The following is a 23,325-nucleotide window of genomic DNA, read 5'->3' as shown; positions in this document are numbered from 1 at the left end:
CTTTTCTCTTCAGCCTAATTTTTTATGTGTTTTACATAGTTACATTTCCCAAAGTGGTATTACGAGGTATAATTTTTTTTAAAGCTAACATTTACCAAGCACGCAGAGTGCAAACCAGGCAGCTTCATGCATAGAATCTCATATGCTCCTTAGACAGGCTGATGGAGGGTACTGGCATCCTCCTCCTTTCACAGACAAGGAACTGAGGCACAGAAAGTGTAACCAAATTGCCCACAGTCACACCTGGCAAATGAGAGCACTAGGATTCAAATCCAGGCAAGTCCAACTCAGAACCAGCTCTTAACCACATTCAACTAACTTTGATCAAAGTCATCCTTCACCCATGTGTGATTTGCTCTTCTATAAGCAATACCACTTATTGATTCAACAAACTTTTTTTTTTTTTTTTTTTGAGACAGAGTTTCACTCTTGTTGCCCAGGCTGGAGTGCAATGGCATGATCTTGGCTCACCACAACCTCTGCCTCCCGGGTTCAAGTGTTTCTCCTTCCTGAGCCTCCCGAGTAGCTGGGATTACAGGCATGTGCCACCACGCCCAGCTAATTTTGTATTTTTAGTAGAGATGGGGTTTCTCCATGTTGGTCAGGCTGGTCTCGAACTCCTGACCTCAGGTGATCTGCCTGCCTCGGCCTCCCAAAGTGTTGGGATTACAGGCGTGAGCCATCGCACCCGGCCTTCATTCAACAGACATTTATAGAACACCCATTCTGTGCCAGGTATTGTTCTGGGCACTGGAGAGATAGTCAGGAACAAAGTCCCTGACCTTATAGAGCTTATATTCCAACGCATGTGTGGTGGGGGAGACAATAATAAACACAAGTCAATATAGAATATGTCAGATGTTGGCAAGTGCAAAGGATAAAGCTTTAAAGGGCTGGGGACTGCTGGGGGTATAATTTGATCTACGCTGTGTATATGTGAAGGCCTCACTGATGATGTGACATTTGAGTAAAGACCTGAGGAAGAGAGGGAGTTGGCTTTGTAAATATCACAGTAAAGAACATCCCAGGCAGAGTGAAAACTCAACAAAGGCTTAGAGGCAGGAGTGTGGAAGGAGGACTAGCAAGCATCAATGTGGCTACCTGGGCCAGAGCAAGGATGTCAGTGGAAAGAAAAGAGTCTTGGAGGAGCAGGAGGCCGGCTCGTGGGGACACTTGGAGGTGTTAAAAAAAAAAAAAAAAGTGACAAATTTACCTTATGTTTTTGTTTTTTTTTTGTTTTGTTTTGTTTTGTTTTGTTTTTTTGAGACGGAGTCTCACTCTCTTGCCCAGGCTGGAGTGCACTGGCATGATCTCGGCTCACTGCAACCTCCACCACCAGGGTTCAAGTGATTCTCCTGCCTCACCCTCCCGAGTAGCTGGGATTACAGGCATGTGCCACCATACCCAGCTAATTTTTGTATTTTTTTTAGTAGAGACAGGGTTACGCCAGGTTGGCCAGGCTGGTCTTGAACTCCTGACCTCAGGTGATCCACCCGCCTCAGACTCCCACAGTGCTGGGATTACAGGCGTGAGCCACCACCCCCAACCCAAATAGAGTTTTAAAGATTGAATTGGCTTTTGTTAGCAGTTCATGAACTGGGCAGCATCCTGAGGGGGACTATGATAAGCTGAGTGGGAGTGGGCCTTACAGGCAAAAAGGGGCTGAAGAAGCAGAAACATGGCATGAAAAGCAGAATGGTCATTTCAAAGTTACCTTCCTTCTGGGGTTAAAGCAGAGGGGACTTCCTGATTATGCAAGCTAAGGTAGACTGGACCCCTTCCTTTTTTTTTTTTTTTTTTTGAGACGGAGTCTCGCTTTGTTGCCCAAGCTGGAGTGTGGTGGCATGATCTCAGCTCACTGCAAACTCTGCCTCCCGGGTTCAAGCGATTCTCCTGCCTCAGCCTCCCGAGTAGCTGGGATTACAGACACCTGCCACTATGCCAGGCTAATTTTTGTATTTTTAGTCGAGACAGGGTTTCACCATGTTGGCCAGCCTGGTCTCGTTCTCCTGACCTCAGGTGATCCACCCGCCTCAGCCTCCCAAAGTGCTGGGATTACAGGCATGAGCCACTGTGCCTGTCCCAACTGGACCCCTTCTGATTGGCTGCTGTGAATCTCATATTTTAGAGAGCTGGACCATTTTAAAGTTCTGTTTGATGATATGGCACTTAGTATGTCATGCGTGACTCTATTCTGGTTGGTTCTGGTTTGTTGGAGCCCACCTAGTGCAAGAGCTCAGTTCAAAACAGCGGCCTCCCATAAATGTTCTTTAACAAGGTCACAGTAAGGATTTGGATCCCACACTTGGTGAGATGAAAGCCATGGTGGAGTTTAAGCAGAAGAATGACATGCTGTGACCTGTGCTGAAAATCACTCTGAGAAATGGTCAAACTCTAGATACATTCTTAGGGCAGAAGCCACTTGCTGATAGACAGGGTGTAGGGATTGGAGAGAAGTCAAGACTGACTCCTGAGTTTTTGGCCTGAGGATGGAGGATGGGAGGATGGAGTTGCCACTTAGCAGCTTTGGGGGTTGGGGGAATATTAAGAGTTTAGGTTTGAATGTTGAGTGTGAGGTGCCTATGAAAGGTCCAAGTGAGGAAGTTGAGCAGGCACATGGCTGTACAGGTCCTAGTTCAGGAGAGAGTCCCCTGAGTTCAAGGGAGAGGTCTGGACAGCTGGTTTGGTTTGGTAGTTGTCACCATTTAGACGGTTGGTCTTTAAAGTCTAAAGACTAGTTAGATTTCTAAGGAAGAATATAGAAAGAGTAAAATCCAAGGACTGATCCCCCGGAAACCCTACATTTAAAGTTTAGAAGAGGGCTGGGTGCGGTGGCTCATGCCTGTAATCCCAGCACTTTGGGAGGCCAAGGCAAGTGGATCACTTGAGGCCAGGAGTTCAAGACCAGCCTGGCCAACATGGCGAAACCCTATCTCTACTAAAAATACAAAAATTAGCCGGGCATGGTGGCACGTGCTTGTAATCCCAGCTAATCAGGAGGCTGAGGCAGGAGAATCACTTGAACCTGGGAGGCGGAGCTTGCAGTGAACCAAAATCGCACCACTGCACTCCAGCCTGGGCGACAGAGCAAGACTGTCTCAAAAAAAAAAAAAAAAAAAAAGTTTTGAGGAAAGATGAGGAACCAGCAAAGGAAGCTGAGAAGTAGCAGGCAGTGAAGTAACAGGAAAACCACTTCACAGAAGAATCCCAGAAGCCAAATGAAGAGTGTTTCTAGAAGAAAGGGGTGATCCGCTCTGCTAAATGCTGCTGATGGGACAAGTCAGTTGAGAACTGACCATGGAAGTGACCGTGGAAGCCACTGATGACCTTGGCAAAGAGAAATCGGGTGAAGAAGTGAAGGCCAAAGTCTGATTTGAGTGGGAGAAATGGAAGAAGAGGAATCAGAGCTGGTGAGTATAGACTTGGCTGTGCAATAGGGTGGCCCCTAGACATATGTGGCTAATGCCAACACTTGAAATGTAGCTGGTACAAACTGAGATGCACTTTAAGTATAAAATAAACACTGGATTTACGCTGGGGCATGGTAGCTCATGCCTGCAATCCCAGCATTTTTGGGAAGCCAAGGAGGGAGGATCACTTTAGGATAAGAGTTCAAGACTAGCCTGGGCAACATAGCCAGACTCTGCCTCAACAATAAAAATTCAAAAAAAAAATTAGCCAGGCAGGGTGACACACACCTGCAGTCCCAGCTACCTGGGATGCTGAGGTGGGAGAATCGTTGAGCCCAGGAGTTTGAGGCTGCAGTGAACTATTATTGTAACACTGCACTCCAGCCTGGGCAACAGAGTGAGACTCTGTCTCTAAAAAAATAAATAAATAAAACAAAACACCCCACAGATTAAAGGTCCAAGTAAGGAATCACTCAGATTTAATATAAAAAAATACAAAATGCCTCAGTATTTTTATACTGATCACATATTAAACTGATATTTTAGATATACTGGGTTAAATAAAATATATTAAAATTAATTTCACTTGTTTCTTTTTAACTTTTTTATCTTGGGTTTCCAGAAAATGTAAAATCACCTATGTAGCTTGCTTTGTATTTCTATAGGACAGCACTGGTAGAGATGGTTTTTTTGAGAAATTTTGCTATAAAGGGAAGCAGAGAACTGAAGCCACTGACCCAAGGCCCCACATCAGTGATTACCCAACTTTTGCTATTCATGAGCCATTTTATCTGGGCCAAATATCCCCACACATCACCTACCCTCTACGTGCCTCTGATCAGAATCTGTGAACTTTCTGGGGTGACTGAAATGTTCTATATTTCGATTTGGGTGGTGGTTATACCAGTGTTGTTACATATAAAAATTCATTGAGTTGTTCACTTAGGATCTGTATATTTTGCTGTACGTAAATTAAACCTAAAAAAAACCTGACAACTGTGAAAAGTCTAGATGATGGGATGTCTGTTTTGATTTAAAAAGTGCAAAAAGAGGGGCCAGGTGCAGTGGCTCAAGTCTGTAATCCCAGCACTTTGGGAGGCCGAGGCGGGCGGATCATTTGAGGTCAGGAGTTCGAGAGAAGCCTGGGTAACATGGTGAAACCCCACCTCTACTAAAAATACAAACATTGGCTGGGTGTGGTGGCATGGGCCTGTAATCCCAGCTACTAGGGAGTCTGAGGCAAGAGGATCAACGTGAACCCAGGAGGTGGAGGTTGCAGTGAACCGAGATCACGCCACTGTACTCCAGCCTGGGTGACTGAGCAAGACTCTGTCTCAAAAAAAAAAAAAAAAAGTGCAAAAATAATCACAGCATCTTAACATTGATGGGTGAACAATCCCACCTCTCCATTTTGTAGCCTAAGACAGTGTCGCCAGGGAAGGAATGACCCAAGCTCGAAGGGCCTAGCAGCCAGGTCTCCAGTCTCCCAGCACCAGAATTATACAACCAACGCGGTTCCTCCCAGGATAAAGACCACCTGCTCTCCCTGGGCGCCCGAGAAAAAAAATGTGAAGCCTGGGAAACCGTCTGCAGGGGGCCACTGAGGCGGCTCCACTGAGAAGACAATCAGAACAATGGGAGACAAAAGCCCCCTCGGAGGAAAAGGCTGGCCTTTGAGGGCAGGCGGCCCACTTCAACCAAGAGAGGCAGGCACAAAGGAGGGGGCTGTGAATGGGAGGCGCGCCCGGCCTGCCCCAAGACCCCCTCCTTCCTCCCGGACCCACCTGCTCATCTCTTTCCTTGGCCTGTCCCGACAAAAGCAAAAGCCGAGGGCTCTTTCAACTTCCAATTAGTTTTTCAAATAAAATAATGACTGCTGGGACCTGCTGCTACTTGTGGTTTGGGAGGTGAATGCGATTATAGGGGAAAACCCACCACGGCAACATCTCCAGTGCTCCACCCCATTAACCACGGCACAAATGGCATCGGAGAGACTCCACTTGCCCCGCAGAGGAGCTGGGAGCTTCCCACTCCCGGGAGGGTCCTACTTAAGACAGAGTGCAATTTTTCTCCCTAAAGAAATGCTCTAATCAATGGGGGGACTTGTCGCTTTTAATGATAATCTCTTCTGTTTGTATTAACTTAAAAGTTCACAAAGAGGCTTCCCATCCATTACTTCATTTGTTCTCTACAACAGGCCCCTGAGGAAGGCAGGGCAGGGCACACTGGCCCAGCTGGATTCAACTAGAGGTCAGATTCAACTAGAGTCGCTCCAGGTCGGCAGGACGGGACTGATGGGGCGGGGAGGGAAGGCAGCACTCTCTCGGAAAGGCTGCTTTAAGACTCCAGGCCCTCAGGAAATGCTGGGGAGGAAATGAGGGAGCTGGGGAGTCGAGTAACTTGAACTAACAGGTGAATGTACACCTGGTACAAACTGTTGACTGGGCTCCTGTTAACACCACCTGGGAAATGATAATGATGACAATATCTGCACTATTGAGAGCAAACACTGACTCAATGCTAAGTGTCAGGCACTGTGGTATGTGTTGTGGCTGTGGCCTCCTCTAATCCCTATAAAACCCTCAGAGGTATGATCCCCATTTTTACTGATGGGAAACCAAGGCCCAGAGAGGTAAAGGAAGGTACAAAAGGACACACAGCTAATGGGGGAACTCAAAGCAGCTCTGACTCTAAAGCTGACGTGTCTTGTACTCCTCAGAGAAGGCCAGGCCCAGGCGCTACTGCAGTGAATCATTTCAGTGATGAATCCAGTGGATTTCATGAATTATAGGAGAGAGGCCTGCTGTCAGCTCTGGACTCCCAGACTGTCTTGGCTATAGCAACCAGGTTCTTCCCCTACAGCACTGCTCCAGCACTGACAGCCGAGTCCCTTTAAGAGGCTTCGAGGCCAGGTGCAGTGGCTCCTGCCTGTAATCCTAGCACCTTGGGAGGTCGGGCAGATTGCTTGTGCTCAGGAGTATGAGACCAGCCTGGGCAACATCGCAAAATCCCATCTCTACTAAAAATACAAAAATTAGCCCAGTGTGGTGGCACGTGCCTGTAGTCCCAGCTACTCCAGAGGCTGAGGTGGGGGGATCACCTGAGCCTGGGAGGTTGAGGCTGCAGTGAGTCGTGATTGCACCACTGCATTCTGGCCTGAGCGACAGAGCAAGACCCTGTCTCAAAAAAAAAAAAAAAAAAGGCTTTGCCCAGTGGGTAGGGCCAGACAGACAACATCCGCCTCTGCTATACCCCAATATAAAACTCAGGCTGGCCAGGTGTGATGGTGCATGCTTGTAGTCCCAGCTACTCAGCAGGCCAAGGCAAGAGGATCCCTTGAGTTCAAGGTCAGCCTGGGCAACATAGCAAGACCCCATCTCTTGTTTTGTTTTGTTTTAAAAAAAGGTCCTAAGAGAAAAATCAATCCCCTTTACCACAGCCCCTAAAAGCCAAGTTTGTTCTGGCTTCTATCCCAGCGAGGATGCTATTCCTGCCAGTGACACCCTGGCTGCTTGGCCTGCTTCCAGTCAGAATGTGCCGTGCTCTTGTCCCAGAGCCTCCACGCTGGCTGATTCTCTGGCCGGAGTGCTCTTCCCCAGCTTGGCGTAGGCGCCTTCTCATTCTTCAGGTCTCAGCTGAGCCCTCCCAAGCCATCAAGGTAAGAACTGCTTCCTCTGAGGCCCTTCTCACATGTGTGATCACTGCTTCCTTTCTCCCTCAGCCGGCCTGCCCATGGGCTGTACCTCGACCAAGGGCAGGGACTGGATCTGTCTTGCTCACTGTGGTAGCTCTGGACACAGAACACAGCCTGGCACATGGCAATGTTTACTGGGCTCTGTTATCCAGCTACCGTCTGAGTCTGCAGGTCAGCCCCAAACCAGCCCGGGAACCCCCTACTTAGCTGTGCCAGCCCTTTCTCCAAAAAGCTGTTTCCTGACTTCCTTCCCTCCAGCCACTGGCTGTCCTTTGTTCCCAGTGACCAGAACACCCGGCACCCTTTATACTTCCACCCTCAGGCCCTACTACCCCTGCTCCACACCACTGTCCACCAGCCCCGCACCCAGTCTGTCTTCCAGGCACGCACAGGTCTGGTGATAGGTGGGAAGTGACCCTGCTCTCATCCCACACGCTGCTGGGGCGCTCTTTCCTCTCCAGTCTGAGCGGCTGAGGTCCCAGCACACCTAAGTAGGAACACTAGGAGCCGCCCAAGAGCAACAGGAAGCCACCATCACCCCTTCCCCTCCGAGTGGGATAAGAAACTAAAAAGCGGAGGGTCCCAAAGGTATATGCCTATGGGAGCCAGGCAGGTATCAGAGAAGCGCAGTTGCCAGGTGGACTGGCACAAGTGTCCTGTATGTGGACACCTGTGCGGGGAGGGGCTGACAAGCTGGAGCTTGCAGGCTCCATCCAAAGGGAGGAGCTGCTATTCAGTGTCAGCTGACTGCCACCATTCAGGAATCAGGCCCGCCGTGGACAGCTCTAATCTTCTCTTTCAGGAGAATCCAGAATCCAAAACCAAGATTTTTATATAAAATCTGTCTTCAAATGTTGGCAACTTACTCAATTTAAAAAAAAAACACTACAGATCACAAGTTTGCAACCTCTGGGAAGGAGAAGCCTCCTCCCCATCTTAGAGGCATCCCTAATAACTGCCCACATCATCCTCTCACCTATAGGATCCCATTCAGAACCAGCATAGAGTTCTAGAATCTTCTTTCCCTTTTTCCCAATCAAAATCCCAATTTCTTCACTGTAGTAAGGTCCAGCTAGTTGGGAAGCAATCTGATTAAAATAAAACAACTTCCAGACCCCCAATTCAATAAATACTATGAGGATTACCATATTTCACAAGTTAACTAAACTTATGTTTCAATTAATATTAGGTTGGTGCAAAAGTAATTGCAGTTTTTGCCATTCTAGAACTAGAGGCAATGGGCCAAGGCACACAACTCTAGGTCAATCAGGAAAGATGCCAAGTGCTAAGCTGCATCAGCATTCAACTCCTTTAATCCTATGAGGTAGGTAGTTATCATCTCTCTTTTACAGAAACACAAAAGGAGCTTTACGGAGGTTAAACTACTTGCCCAAGGTCCCTCACCCTAGTAAGTGGCAACACTAGGTTTGCCTGGCACCAAAGTCTATGCAGTCAACCATGCTATGCAGTATTACTTTTCTCTGTGCTATTATATAACCTCATGTAATGGTGGCCCTAGGGCACAACTTCAGAGGGGGCATTCTTGAGATGTGGCCTTCTAGACTAAAGTCACTCAAGTGGTCAGTGCTATGGTTTGAATTTGTGTCCCTTGAAAATTCACGTTGCAACAAATCCCCATGCAACAGTCTTTTTTTTTTGAGATGGAGTCTGGCTCTGTGGCCCAGGCTGGATTGCAATGGCTCATTGCAACCTCCGCTTCCCAGGTTCAAGCTAGTCTCCTGCCTCAGCCTCCCAAGTAGCTGGGATTACAGGCACGCACCACCATGGCCTGGCTAATTTTGGTTTTTTAGTAGAGACAGGGTTTCACCATGTTGGCCAGGCTGGTCTCAAAACTCCTGACCTCAAGTGATCTGCCCGCCTCGGCCTCCCAAAGTGCTGGGATTACAGACGTGAGCCACCGTGCCTGGCCCCAAGACAAGAGCCTTGAGCAGAGGTCCTAGCTGCGGTCCACCTGCACATTCCTGTTGTGTAGCTGTGTTCTTGCCAAGTCACACTCAGTATCTAACCTAACACAGAAAGACTCTCAAAAATGGAACTCAGCTCACAGAAAATGTTAAAAGGGATAAAAACCTATCCCCTTGGACCCCTAGAGGTCCAAATGGGGCCTTCAGATACCAACAAGGCTCCTATGCAGACAGCTGGTGCTCACTGCTGGAGAAGAAGAAAGGAAGCTGGCCTTTCCAGACAGTTCTCAGTTCTGTTAGGAGCAAGGGGCAAGAAGGACCAATGTATAAAGGCCTGGAGAAATATGCTGGCATCAACAGCATTTCCAATTAAGTCCTCATGTCATATACCCAAGGACCCCACCACCCAAAAGTACGAGAATAAGCTCTCAATCAGGACTTTGTTCCTATTACCCTCTTTATTCCAAAACAATTACACATTTCAACTTTTCAAATGCAACATCTGGATAAGTTAGGAATATTCACAGCATCTTGCACAGTGCCAGAGAAAGAGACTATCTGAGTTCACCAGGTATCTGCTGTGTGTTGGGGAAACTGAAAAACAACAAGCAAAAGTATAACTACAATCTGGACTTTTTTCTTTTTTAAATAAAGTTTTTTTTTTCCATTTTTCTTTTCACACTGTGAATTGTTCTTAACTCCTTTTCTTGACATTCAGTTTTCAGAATTTCCATCCTCTGGAACTAATGTGCTGTTCTGAAAGAAAATGGAGACAAACACAGAATTACTGAAGGTTTCAGTTCACGGTTACAGTTCCTAACTGGTGACAACAGAGAGACCAAGGTACTCTCCCGCTCTAAGATCCCATTTATAAGGGAATAATCATTTATCTACCAAGTCTATTTATGTATGCCCTATCTCATTTTACAAAAGAATGTGAGACAGCTAGTTCATAATTAAGCTGATGACAACTTAAATACAAACAACAAAACAAACTCAATAATAACTAAGAAAGTGGTATGTGACAACATAAGGAGATGAGGTAATTCCAGGCACACCTCTCACAGTGCAAGGCCAAAAACACAGTGTAAATTTCAATTAGATGAACAAAGAGGAAAGTTTAAATAATGCTCATCATCAATCTCCCAGACTCCAGCTCTGCCAACCAACACTTGGCCCTTCTGTAGCTTAGAAGATGACATCCTGACCATTCATTACAGAAACCTGCACATTCCTGCCACGTGGCTGTGTTCTTGCCAAGTCACACTCAGCATCTAACCTAACACAGAAAGATTCTCAAAAATGGTACTCAGCTCACAGAAAGTGTTAAAGGGGATAAAAACCTATCTCCTGTACTCTGTTTCCCCTCCGCTGCCTTTCCCTAGACTCTAAGGAGGGATAGGGAAGCACAATGAATGAAAATGACAATCTAGACAGACTGTGAAGCTGAGGAGGTGACCGCAGTGAGTAACTGATCCCAGCAGGCTCCAGCAAGCAGAGGCAGGGTTGCTGACACACACACACACCATCCTTCAGTGGCAGCTCTTCCCAGGGGTGAGGACTCAGGTGATAATGATCCAGTCTTGCAGAATGGCAGGCTCCAAACCCATTAATAAAGCAGTTCCAAAAGACATGCACAGGCATGGAATTAATCTTGAGGGCTGGGGTGTGCACCCCTAATTCCTTGCCAGTATTCAGAGGTTCCTAGGTACACTAAAATGTGTGCATTCAGAAATCTTCATGCAGAAAGGATGGCATGAGTATGAAATAAGAACAGCTGAAGGGTAGTGGCCCACAACCCTCGACTGCAGCTAGAACTTACGTCCCACATTGTCTGCTCAAATCAATGTCTGCCCTCAAATCAAGAACACTTTGCTACCAGGGGGTTTCCTTTCAAATGCTAGGAAATGCCAAATGTCCAAATGATCAAGTGACTTTCCTCTTCCTCAAGCAATGATTTGGAGATAGCAGGGTGGGAACGGACTTTAAAAATCAAGAGACTGAGTAAGGTGGCTCATGCTTATAATCTCAGCACTTTTAGGGGCCAAAGCAGGAGGATTGCTTGAGCCCAGGAGCCTGAGACCAGCTTGGGCAATATAATGAGACCCCATCTCTATAAAAAAAGTTCTTTTTAATCAAGAAAAGAAATCGACTTATTTAAAGAATTAAAGAACTCAACATGTAGCAGAAAGGACAATTTCTGAAAGCAAATCTCAGACAGAGTGATTATAATGTACGATAAAACCAAATGGGCATAGCCAGGGAATGGGGGTGGGAGAAGGGTCTGACTCTAAAAGGGGCACCGGGGAACTCTTTGGAGAGTGGCAATATCTATATCTTGACTGAGGTGGTGGTTACATGACTACATAGGTTTTTCAGGATTCACAGAATTGTACACTAAAAAGGGTACATTTTTCTGCAGATAAATTACAACTCCATTAAACCTGGAAAAAACAAACAAACAAACAAGAAAATGCAGTTCCCTTCTGTGTTGAGGACTAGGTGACCCAGCTTATGCTCACACATCCATGGAAAGGCTCCAAATACTATGCTTTTGTTGATCTCTCCTATTTTCAGAGGATTAGAAATTAGATGGTTTTGTGGCTTTGGCAGGGAAAGCCATTTCCAAGGCAAAGGATAAAAGAGAACATGACTTGAAAATTCAAATAACTCCCTCCCTTTGTTGGTCTAGGGCAGGGGTCAACAAACTGTGCCACTCAGGCCAAATCCAGCCCACCACCTGTCTTGGTGAATAAAGTTTTGTTGGAACACAGCCACACCCATTTGTTTATACAGTCTATGGCTCCTTTCACATGACAGTGATAGAGTTGAGTAGTTGGTGCCAAGAGACCATATGGCCAGTTAAGCCTAAAATACTATCTGGCTCTTTACAGAAAACTTTTGCCAGCCCCTGGTCTAGCAGAGCAGATCAATGAAGCATCAGACTCTCCCTCTCCTTCCCTCCACTTCCCTCCCATCCTAGGACGGATATGCAGAAGGAGAATGAGTGGAATCTCACTTCACATTTTAGTCACATGGGGAGAAGCCCTTTTAACATACCCTGAGTGCTAGGAACCTGGATTCTGATGCTGGCTTTGATCTGTGGCCATCAGTCCTTCATAAATTACAGTCTCCCCAAACCACACTGTTTAGCCCAACTAGAGATTGGTGTTACAGAAAGTCTAGAAACAGTGACAAGGTGTGCCAGGATTTGCCATGGGACCATCATTTAATGAATTTTGGATTTGTCTTATCCTCATCTCAGCTGTCCCGGAAACAGAGAGGCTTGTCCATAAATAAGTAAGTACCCCACGGGATATAAGGGAGAATGAAGTCTTACACAGTCAAAGCCAGGCCAAAGCTGCTCACTGCAGTTATCCCATCAGCTGGGCTAACTCAGGAAGCTTTTGCCCTGGTCCAGTCACAACTTCATCTAGCAAGTTGAAAAGCAGCCTCAGAATTCAGCTGTGGCTTAGGGAGGGGTGGGAGGAGCAAGTGGGCTGAAAACTAGAGAGATAACTGACATGCATGAGGTGGGCAAGACGGGGAAGGGACCCTGCTTCTGGGATGAGTCCGCCCTTCATCTTTACCGTAGTGTCCTATATTTTGCCAATCTACTGCTCTGCTCTGCAGCGATCCTGCCAAAGGAAAGAGGGTTTGAGAATCAAGAAAGGACAGTGAGGGGAGAAATCAGCTGAGGAAAGAAATGACAAACACCCAACCAGAGCTTCCATTAGGGTCACGGATTTTTCCAGGGTACAGTTCATTCTAGGACTCAGAAGGAGGGCCACAGGAGACTGGGCTTGAAGCTTTCGAACGGAATACATGAGTAGGCGAGAGGGAGGAGTTACTGATCCTTCTGGGATTCTGATAAAAACCATAGTTTTATCTCTCCCCATAAAATGCATACAACTTTAGGATTCCAGATTAGGAACTCCTGCTAAGCAGAACATAAACCAAATGGTTTCTACTCAATTCTTGTCTTGATTTTGTTCTTAATCTTTATTAATTTTTTTAGAGACGAGGTCTCACTATGTTGCCCAGGCTGGTCTCGAACTCCTGAGCTCAAGCGATCCTCCTGCCTTAGCCTCCCAAAGTGCTGGGATTACAGGCATAAGCCACCATGGCTGGCAGATTTCATTCTTCTTGAGTGAGCGACTTCCAGAAAAGAGAGAACTTAGCAGAGCACAGTCTTTTGGCTCCCTGGGGGCCCAGGCAGGTGCTGCAAGGGAACACGGTTCTGCTTTGCAAAAAAGCAACTGAGTCCTGGCTCTTTCTCAGGTACAATGCAGAGCCACCAGGAAAAGGCTACTGGAGGGTGGCAAAATGAACCAGCTGCCACTGCTGGTGCTAAGGGAAGCTCTGGTGGGCCCTGGATTCCTACAGGAAAGCCAAGGAACACGTCTGTGCCGAGTCTCCACAGTGAAATGCTCAGAAAGCTCACAATGGAGACTCAGGCGGAGATGAGACATCTTCTCCCACCCACTGATGGTCTCCCTGAAAAAGCCTCTCTCTGATCCCAGCACCCTAACTGGCAGCCACGTTGAGGGTACACTATTGAGTTACATTCTTCCAGCAAACGACCTGGAGAGAAGAAAGCGGCACATCTGAAAACGATTTCCAGAGGTGAAAGCAATTCTGATCTTTTCTTACTGGCCTTTGCGTGGCTGAAATCACTCAGGTTCTAATAAAGTCAAATCAATGAGAAACACCTTTGTGACATTTAAATTTGCCTCCAATTCTGTTTGGAAAGTCAAGCTGCCAGCAAGCTGCCCTCATGTCAAGGTCTGTCTGACCATCCGTGTGACTCTAAGGTTGTCCCGGGGAGATGGTGTAGGCTACTGAGGAGATACTCCTTGCTGGGAGCCTCTGCAAAACCGGCCGCAGCTTCTGTGGGAAATAACACAGACCTCGTGCTTCTGGGACAAGCTCCTGGAGCTGTGAGGGTTACAGAGGAGCAACTCTCGGGGACATGTTGAGGGTGGGGAGGGCCAGGCAGGATTCTCTGTAGCAGCAGAGAATTTTTACACAGCTAACAAATTAATCTTCTGCCACATCTATGAATGCATTTTCATCTTCATAAAGCAATAATTTTCCTTTCTCATTCTACTGTATTGGGGCATAAATTACTATGGTTGTAATACATTCAAAGCTGACCACTAAGGCTCTTTTCTGACTTCAAAGTGCTTATGGCTTCTGTATTGGGCTAGGTTAAGGTGTCAGACTTGCCCCTAAGAACACAAATCATTTTGCCACCTACCCTTCAAAGAGCTAGGCTGGCAGAGTTGAGTATTTCTAACCCTACTCTAGATCCCTGGCCCATGTCCGGCCTTACCTCTTGACTGCCTGCTGGGCCAGCATCCGATTGCCAGCCAGAAACGTCACACTGCCCAAGATGGCCAGGTACTTCAAGGTCTGGAACATGTTGAGCTGAGTCCAGTAGACATACATGAGCCCCAGCATAGCTGCAAGAAGAGGTGTCATGACATCCAATTAAATGAAACATAATGATGCCCTGGGGTTGAGGAAAGTTAGGGGCAGCAACTGCTGGATCATGAAAAGGTCTGTAGTCCTATACCAGCTTGTTTCATTCCTTTACTCTGATGCCAAAAGTAGCTAACTCAATATATTCGCCTCTCAGCTGTGGCCAAGTGTGTGGCCAGGCACAGTGGCTCACATCTGTAATCCCAACGTTTTGGGAGGCTGAGGCAGGAGACTGCTCAGGAGTTCGAGACCACCCTGGGCAACACAGTGAGACCTCGTATCTATTAAAATTCAAAAAATTAGTCAGGCGTAATGGTCCATGTCTGTAGTCCTAGCTACTTAGGAGGCTGAGGTAGGAAGATCGCTTGAGCCTGGGAGGTCAAGGATGCAGTGAGCTTGATCACACCACTGTACTTCAGCCTGGGTGACAGTGATACCTCGTCTCAAAACACACACCCACACACACCCACAAACAGGGGTAACAATTGGACTTCAGCGACCTGTGCCATGTTCCTGCTTACACCTATTTCTCTGCTTTTGTTCAAAACTCCTCTGTCATGTTATATTTAGGATTCATTTCATTTTTCAAATTTTTAACAAAAATACACAGGATATAAATAGGCCGGGTGCGGGAGCTCATACCTGTAATCCCAGCACTTTGGGAGGCCGAGGCGGGAGGCTCTCCTGAGGTCAGGAGTTCGAGACCACCCTGGCCAACATGGTGAAACCCTGTCTCTACTAAAAATACAAAATTAGCCGGGTGTGGTGGCGCAGGCCTATAATCCCAGCTACTTGGGAGGCTGAGGTGGGAGAATCGCCTGAACCCGGGAGGCGGAGGCGGAGGCTGCAGTGAGCTAAGATCGCACCGTTGCACTCCAGCCTGGGTGAGACAGAGCAAGACTCCATCTCAAAAAAATAAAAAATAAAAATAAAAAATAAACAGGATATAAATAAATGAATAATTCCCTTTTTTATGGGGGAGAAAGCAGTGGCATAATTTGCCACTGTGACCAGGAAGGGAGCCAGGAGGACTCAGGAAGAAGGCTGAGTGAAAAGGGCTCAGAGCTGGGAACGGAGAGCCCTGAGGTCTGGTCCAGGCCCTGCCCTTACGAGCCACTTAACTTCTCTGAGCCCAGATTCTCCCACCTTGTCAAAAGGGATCATAATTCCTGCCCCAGTCACCCTCATCAGGGCTATGATGAGAATCAAATGAGAAAACATGCACAAAAAGCACACTGGCAGGAAAAGCCACGGCTCTCAACAGATTTATATTCAGGTTTTCTTCTCGGTCTGACCCCAGAGGGCTATCATTCATATCCAGGAACTGAGCCAGAGACAAAGGTCATCCTGTCAGTTTTGCCCAGACAGATGACGGATGAACTACAGCGGGGCTCTTAACCACTTTTGAGCTCATGGACCACTGCACCATAATAATCTGATCAAAGTCACAACTCTCTCTTTCCCCAGAAAAATACAGACATTTGCCTAGAATTTCAAGGGACTTAACTATGCACCCCTACAGAATCTGTTTACTATGGGCGCATAGATAGTGACTCCTGAAAGAGGCAAAGAATTTTAAAAATATTAAGGTCAGGCCAGGCGTGGTGGCTCACGCCTATAATCCTAGCACTCTGAGAGGCCAAAGGCAGGAAGACTGCTTGAGCCTAGGAGTTCAAGAACAGCTCTGAACACAGCAAGACCCCGTCTCTACAAAAAATACAAATATTAGCCAAATGTGGTGACACAAGCCTGGAGTCCCAGCTACTCTGGAGGCTGAGGTGGGAGGATCACCTGAGTCTGGGAGGTCGAGGCTGCAGTGAGCCATGAGTGCACCACTGCACTCCAGCCTGGGTGACAGTGTAAGACCCTGTCTCAAAAAAAAAAAGAATAAAAAATACTAAAGTCACAGTGAAATGCAAGGCACCCCTGATCCAATAGCGTCAAAAGTCTCAGAAATGCTTAAGTGATTTGTGAATTTACAGTCTCATTATGTTTAGGCTGTTGAAGTCCTAAGGTCTCCAGAAAACGATGCAGAATAGCATGTCTGACTGTGGAAAGGACTGTTTTCTATTACTACACAGACAGAGCTGCCAGCAAATGTGAAGATCGATAGGGTGGGGAAAGATAACCTTTGGAAACTGCATTAATGCTCTTCATCCAGGAAGATTGCTCAATGTAAAGATACGATAAGTGAGTAATCTCTGGAAATAAACAGGGTTATTAACTGAGGGTAAATGGTCTGCCAACAGTGTCACAGTACAACGAAGCCCAATATAATGACAGCTGTTCTAAGTGATGGACCAAACAGGTTTATCATCATATTAACTGTCCTAAAAGGCCAGGAGGAAGAGGGAAATGTTATGCTATTAAGTCATTATAGTTAATAGGTTGTGGGTCTACTTAACAGGGCTTTTGCGTGGGCAGGCTAAATGTCAGAGGAGGTTAAATGGAATTAGCAGCCTGGGGCACTTACCAGCATGTCCCAGGTGAAATATAATCGTGCTAGGAGTGAAAGTGAAGTTGGAGACATTGGCACCAATCCGGATCCACTGAATGATGGGGAGAAATAAATTAAAAAGGCATTAGAACTTAAAAGGGAGGCAACACAAGCCATGCCAATGCTAATCCCATCAACAGCCCTAAGGCTTCAAAGTTCATGCATCCTAGAAGGACAGGGAATTCTTCCAAGTGACAACCACCCTATTATAAGCCCTCAGGAAAACTTGTTCCCTTTTTTCTTTAGAAACGCATTCAGCACCTGCTCTCAAATGGGCTTGTGTAACTCAAACCTGAACATCATTTTTAATGATGGCAAACCCTACTATTTTAAAACAGGTGAGACCATGAAGCTGAAAGGTCAGAAACTGTATTTACAAGGTAACTGACACCCCCACTAAGTTCTCTAAGAATTGGTAAGATAAACCCACTGGCAGCTGGTGGCATTCACGCTCTTGCCGTGGGTTCCATGTCTTTTGAAATTCTCATCACTCAAATGTAAGAACAGGTGCCCATACTCTAGGTCTGGTTTCTGAAAACCTGTAGCAAGGCTTCTAGATTTATCTAGATTTAAACAGTAATTCTTTTATTAAAAGCAACAATTAGGAACACAGGCAACTTTCCAAAAGTAAGAGCTAATGAGTGTTTTCTCAAAATTCTCTGAGCTTTGTGGATATGCATTCATGTTTGTTTATAATTTGAAAAAAGAGAAAAACACAATTGGCTAAAAAAAAAAAAAAAAAATCAAATGGTACTGAAAAGGAGAAAAGGTAAAAGTTACTTCCTCTACATTCTCCAGAATGTCCTCTCTTCACAGATGACCAACACTAACACATATCGCCTTTTAAAACTTATTTTTATTTTTTTTATTATTTTTTCTGTCACCCAGGTTAGAATGCAGGGCTCACTGCAGCCTTGACTTCCCGGGCTCTTGTGATCTTCCCACCTCAGCCCCTCAAGTAGCCAGGACTACAGGCATACATCACCATTAATTTTTTTTTTTCTAATTTTCTATTTTTAGTAGAGATGGGGTCTTGCTATGTTGCCCAGGCTGATCTCAAACACCTGAGCTCAAGCAATTCTCCCACCTCGGCCTCCCAAAGTGCTGGGATTACAGGCATGAGCCACCACACCCAGCCACCTTTTAAAACTTTACAGAGGATCATACTAAACACACTACCCTACCCCTTGCCTTTTTCACTCAGTAACACATCTTGGCAATCTTGTCCTATCAGCATATAAATCTATCCATTCTTCGAAAAGCTGCATATTATTCCATTGAATGGACTTTAGGTTGTTTCTGGTTTTCTGCCCCAAGCAGTGCTGAAATCCACAGCCTTTGTGCTGTTTTTTATAGCTACCAGCATCAGATCTCGCTCTGTTCACACTAGATCTCATCTGAACCCTCCTACGGCATCACAGTCCATCCACTTTTGTCATTCTTAGTGGCTGTTAGGTACTTTCTCATGCCCACTTGTTAATGGAGCAGTTCATTTGGCCACTCCTCCACAGTGGGAACTTTTGGTCATTCTAAAATGTCTTGAGCATCAATTCAGGTCACAGCTGCTGGACCCCTCTGGAGCTTTGCTGAGGCCAGACAACACAGCCTCCTTTGGAAGGAATGCATCTGCCGGGTCTGGCGCCAGACGCATGCTGCCCACGCTAATTACGGCCACTCACCAGAGCGAAGAGCAGAAGCAACGGCGAGAGGATCAGGGCAGTGAATGTATTGGACACCACGGTGGGGGGCCTCTTCTCAGGCTCGCGGAACAGGTGCTGCCGAAAGACACACCGAGAAGACTTAAGAACGTGCCCTTCCCAGCTGGGGCAGCCATGTATACCAGGGACCAAAGCATCAATGTCAGTCATGAAGAGGATATGCCGCCCAGAGGCTAAAACCTCTTGGCAACAAGTGGCCGTGGGGCCTTTTGCCCCTTCTCAATGCTGGCTTTTGATCCCAGAGGTCTCCCTTCCACAGAGACTATACCAACCCCAGCTCACTGCTTGGCCAACCCTTTATTCCCCTCAAAGACTCACTGCCATTTAGAGGCCAGAGAATGCAATCCATCAAGTGGCATTTGGCTAGTGCCCGAGAGGGTGCCCAGGTATATGGATGGCTTCAGTGACAGGACTGAGGCAGGACGCTGGACTCGCAATGTTTCTGGGTTCCTAGGGTGGCCCTGGCATATGCACTGCCCCACTTAATTGGCTAATGGTGGTAACACCATCCCTTTTTAAAAGGTAACAGAGCCTCACTACAGATCTTTCCAACCATAGTTCATCCCTCTCTCCCTGAGCCATGGCTCTAAGGAAGCCCTAAACGAACTTCCCGCTCTCATTTTTTTTTTTTTTTTTTAAAGAGACAGGACCTGTGTCACCCAGGCTGAAGTGCAGTAGCACCATCATAGCTTGCTGTAACCTCATACACCTGGGCTCAAAAGATCCTCCCGCCTTAGCCTCCTGAGTAGTTGGGACTACAGGTATGCGCCACCACACCCAGCTTAATTTTTAAATTCTTTGTAGAGACAGAGTCTCACTAGATCTCGAGCTCCTGACCTCAAGTGATCCTCCCTCCTTGGCCCTACAAAGTGGAATTGGCGTGAGCCACCATGCCTGGCCCAACTTTGATTTCCAGAGTTAAACCAGAAGGCTGGACAAGCATTCTGATTTTTTTTTGTTTGTTTTGTTTTTTTTTTTCCTGAGCAATTCTACATGAATTCTCTTTACGAAGCTCACCTAGATAGTGTGACCTAGCAGAAGCAGCAATGGTGTGGGGACTCTGGAGACCTCCGTTTAGGCCCAAACTGAAACGTATGGCTGTGTGACCAGAAGGGAAGTCGCTTTCCCACTCTTCACCTCAGTTTCCAGCTGGAAAATTGGGGGTGGGGAGGGCCATGACCACCCTGCTAGGCTTGTAAAGATACTCTAAAGACCAAATGAAATAGTGTATTTGATTATGCTTTGTAAGCTGTAACTCATTATGCACATAGAACTTTTTTAAAAAAGATTTTTCCTCCCATGTATCAACTTGTGCCTGCCTTTTCTGCTTGCCAATGCCCAGCCAAACCAGCTCCATGAGACAGCCCCACTTGAGCCTCCTGTTCCTAAATTTTCACCTCTGCTCTTCTTTGCTGCCGCTGCCATTAAAGGATTTCTAACACTATAGCAGCTGCTGCCACCTACTTCAGCCAGCACCCTTCATCATCACAATTACACCTACCAGTTAGCTGCATTTTACATTCTTAAATAATGCTGTATCAATATGAAGAGGAGTTTTAAAAACAATTCTACTACTCTACTCTTCGGGCACTTGTTTTTTTTTAAAGTGGAATGACAGCAGGTAGTCTCTTTTTGACACTTCAACATTAATTCGTATGCAAGTTTCCAAGTACGATCATTTCTCAAGATTGCAAAATAGTCCACTGAGTGGATCCACCTCAGTTTCCTTAACCAGTACCCAAAGCGTTTAACAATTATTGTGTTTATTTTGTAAAGGGCTTTAGAAACATTTCAAAGCCTTTCTTTACTCATCTGTTATCAACTTTGATTCTCCCAACAGTCCTGTGTGCAAGACAGGACCAGGCTTGCTTATCCAAGGACTTGCCTAAGGAGGTAGAGCTCTGTTCTCCCAGGTGAGTTTTCCCACCTGTCACCCCATCAGCCCTGATTTACGCAGGAGCAGGGAGGATAAACGCTAGAACCATCTGCGCTCATAGCTAACAAGCTGTGGTCTGAGGGTTGAACCTGCTGGATGTCAGGAAAACCAGACTCAGGTTCTGATTTCATCTTCAACTATCTGCTTTCTAGGGGTTAGTCACCGGACTCTTTAAACCTGTTTTCTCAGTTCAAGGATGGGGCTGCCATTTACCCTGCCTAATCCATAGGGTGTGAGGATCAAACTATAAAATATCACAAAACAAGTTAAAGGGAGCAGAGCCACAGTCCAGGGCTTTGCTGCCCTCTCTTCTCCCCCATGTTTAGTGGATAGGCCCTTTGGGATATACCTGAATTTCCTGTTTTGGAGTGAAAAGGTTCTGGGACAAGACAGTCGAGGGAGCTTCTTCCTCAGGGAACTTGATGACCACATCAGCCTAGAAAAATAAGGACAGTCTTTAAAAGCACAGGAGCAGAGAAGTGGGTGAAACTCAATAGATAATATTGTCTGACTCACGTCTAAGACCATAACTGAAAAAAGCTCCAGGCAGTCCCAATCACTTCTGATCCATTAGCTGACAAATTGAGGCAGTAAAAACTTCAAGAACAAAACAAGTATTTGTTGAAAATGCTTTTTAGAGCAAGACTTCTAATTTTCTGCTGGTATAGTAGCCCCATAGAGCTGCTTAATACAAAAATCCCAGCTGGTACACAGGCTGTTACAGTTGCAATCAGAAACTGCTTGGTGTCCCTGGGAAGTGTGATTCAGTCACATTTGAAAAAGAGAGAAAGAAATGCGTATGCGCTCTTGTACAAAAACAGCCTGAAGTCCAGGAGAAGTAAAGAAGTCTTGAATACCACACGAGAAAACGCAGCTGCCCCTTTGTCTTGCAAAGTGAGTCAACCACCATTCAAAGCCTGCAATTTGGCCTCTGCTACCTTTCCAAGCTCATCACCTCCTGCTTTTGACAGGATTCAGGTGCTCTGGCAAAACAGAACCGCTCCCATTGTGCTGAAAGCACCTTGAGCTTTTCTGCAGGCCCTTCCCCAACAATCACCCCACAGCCCCAGATCTGATAAATCCCTGACATTCTTCAACCCCTTGCTCAAATGCCCTGTTTTGCAAGACGTTTACTCTCATCACACCAATCCAAAGTGAGGCATGAAGGGAGGCACTATGTAAACGACAACATGCTACACAAATGTTGGTTATTAGTTAATTAGCATTTTGCACATTGTACAATTCACTTTTCTACATCATCCTGAACTGTTATCAGAATTCAGATCTCATCCCTTCCATGAGCTATGCCATATCTCAAAGGCCAGGGCCTTAACTTTCACATCTATGTAACCCTGATAGTGCCTTGCTATAATATGAAAACGGCCTTCCTGTATAACGTTTATAGAAATTCACAGCTACTAGCACTCACAAGGGTAAGTTTATACTTCCTTCACTCACTTAATATTTATTAAGCACGTACCATGTTGCCAAGCCCTGTGCATGACCCCAGGACTATTTATGGAGACTGCACACAGTGCCTCACCTCCCAAGCTTATTTATAGGAGGCACAGGCAAGGCGAAGGTGAGGAGCCCCATGCCCCTGAAAAGGAGCCACCACTGCCTGGGGCACAGCCACTCTTCACCTGGGTCGGGGTACATTCAGGCACATACCACATTCCAGAGGATTGGGTTCTTCAAAGTGGCATCTCCAATGATTAAGTAGAGAGTGTAGGTGCCAGAGGCAGAGTCAAATTCAATCTTTCTTTCAGAGGTATCCAGTTCAAACTTGTACACGTTCTTGCTGTCTGGCTCGGCAACAAACACCACCTCCTGGCCAGTCTTCTGGTTATGGAGTCGGACGAATGTCTAGATGGAAGAATAATACAACCTTTCATCTGATAATTTCAAAATTCTCCCTGGGCCTAATATTGAATCCACCGGGCAGCAGACGGTTATTAGCTTTTTGTCACAGTGAGAGCTCTGGGATCTGCCAGACCTGCCCCAGAGAGTAGAAGGAGTGGCCATGCCACACTAATTCGCAGCTCAGAGATAACTTTTTGCTGGTACAAGGAAGGAAATTTAACTTACTGGTCCAGCCAATTCTCAACTAGTTGGAGGCTGACTGCCCAGTTTGCAGATGATTTAAGCCCTTTGCTATTGCTGCAATTTCTTTTTCCCACCAGCCTTTTGGTCACTTTGCTGCCCAATTAACTGCTTCACCAGAGGGTGAAAAGAAAGGAAATGAGGTGGAACTGTAAGAGGCCCATTTTCAATTTCCTTGTGCCTCCAGCTAAAGATTTAGTAGAGGAGGCTTGGGTATTGATAGTAAGGCAGAGTTCTAATCAAGCACAGCAGCCCAGTGTCATGGAGAGAGCCTCGGCTTGGAAGACAGACAGATTTGCTTCTACTACTTATTAGCTGAGCAAGTTACTTAACTTCCTTGTGCTTTGATTTCTTCAACTTTGAGGCAGAAAAATTAACTTCCAGATGTGGCATATCTGTGTGAAGATTTGTAATACCATATGCTAAGCATGAGTGCAGGGAATGGTATATGCTAGCTAGTCAACAAATAGTAGTTAATAGCAATACGATGGTATTGAGTCTAATCACTTTATCCCCCCTAATGGCATAAGAAACCAAGGTGTCTGCACATTAGAACTG

General features: G+C 46.2%; 1 protein-coding gene across 4 annotated transcripts in view; it reads right to left on the bottom strand.

The window, feature by feature from the left end:
* Positions 1-9,468: 9,468 nt before the first annotated feature.
* RPN2 (ribophorin II) overlaps positions 9,469-23,325 on the bottom strand; it is a 62,540-nt gene continuing 48,683 nt past the window's right edge. For 2 of the 4 annotated variants that reach the window (XM_054467763.2, XM_054467762.2), the window contains exons 12-18: positions 22,336-22,530; positions 21,014-21,100; positions 18,690-18,785; positions 16,987-17,062; positions 14,365-14,494; positions 12,620-12,667; positions 9,469-9,785 (exon numbers count right to left, since the gene is read on the bottom strand). In XM_054467763.2, coding sequence (XP_054323738.1) covers positions 9,773-9,785; positions 12,620-12,667; positions 14,365-14,494; positions 16,987-17,062; positions 18,690-18,785; positions 21,014-21,100; positions 22,336-22,530 — 645 coding nt within the window. In that variant the 3' untranslated portion in view covers positions 9,469-9,772. The remainder of the gene's footprint in view (positions 9,786-12,619; positions 12,668-14,364; positions 14,495-16,986; positions 17,063-18,689; positions 18,786-21,013; positions 21,101-22,335; positions 22,531-23,325) is intronic. The other 2 variants (XM_054467765.2, XM_054467764.2) reach the window with 1 other exon arrangement.

This window comes from Pongo pygmaeus, chromosome 21 (genome assembly GCF_028885625.2).
Source record: "Pongo pygmaeus isolate AG05252 chromosome 21, NHGRI_mPonPyg2-v2.0_pri, whole genome shotgun sequence".
Lineage (NCBI taxonomy): Eukaryota > Metazoa > Chordata > Mammalia > Primates > Hominidae > Pongo > Pongo pygmaeus.
This window is presented reverse-complemented; position numbering and strand designations above follow the sequence as displayed.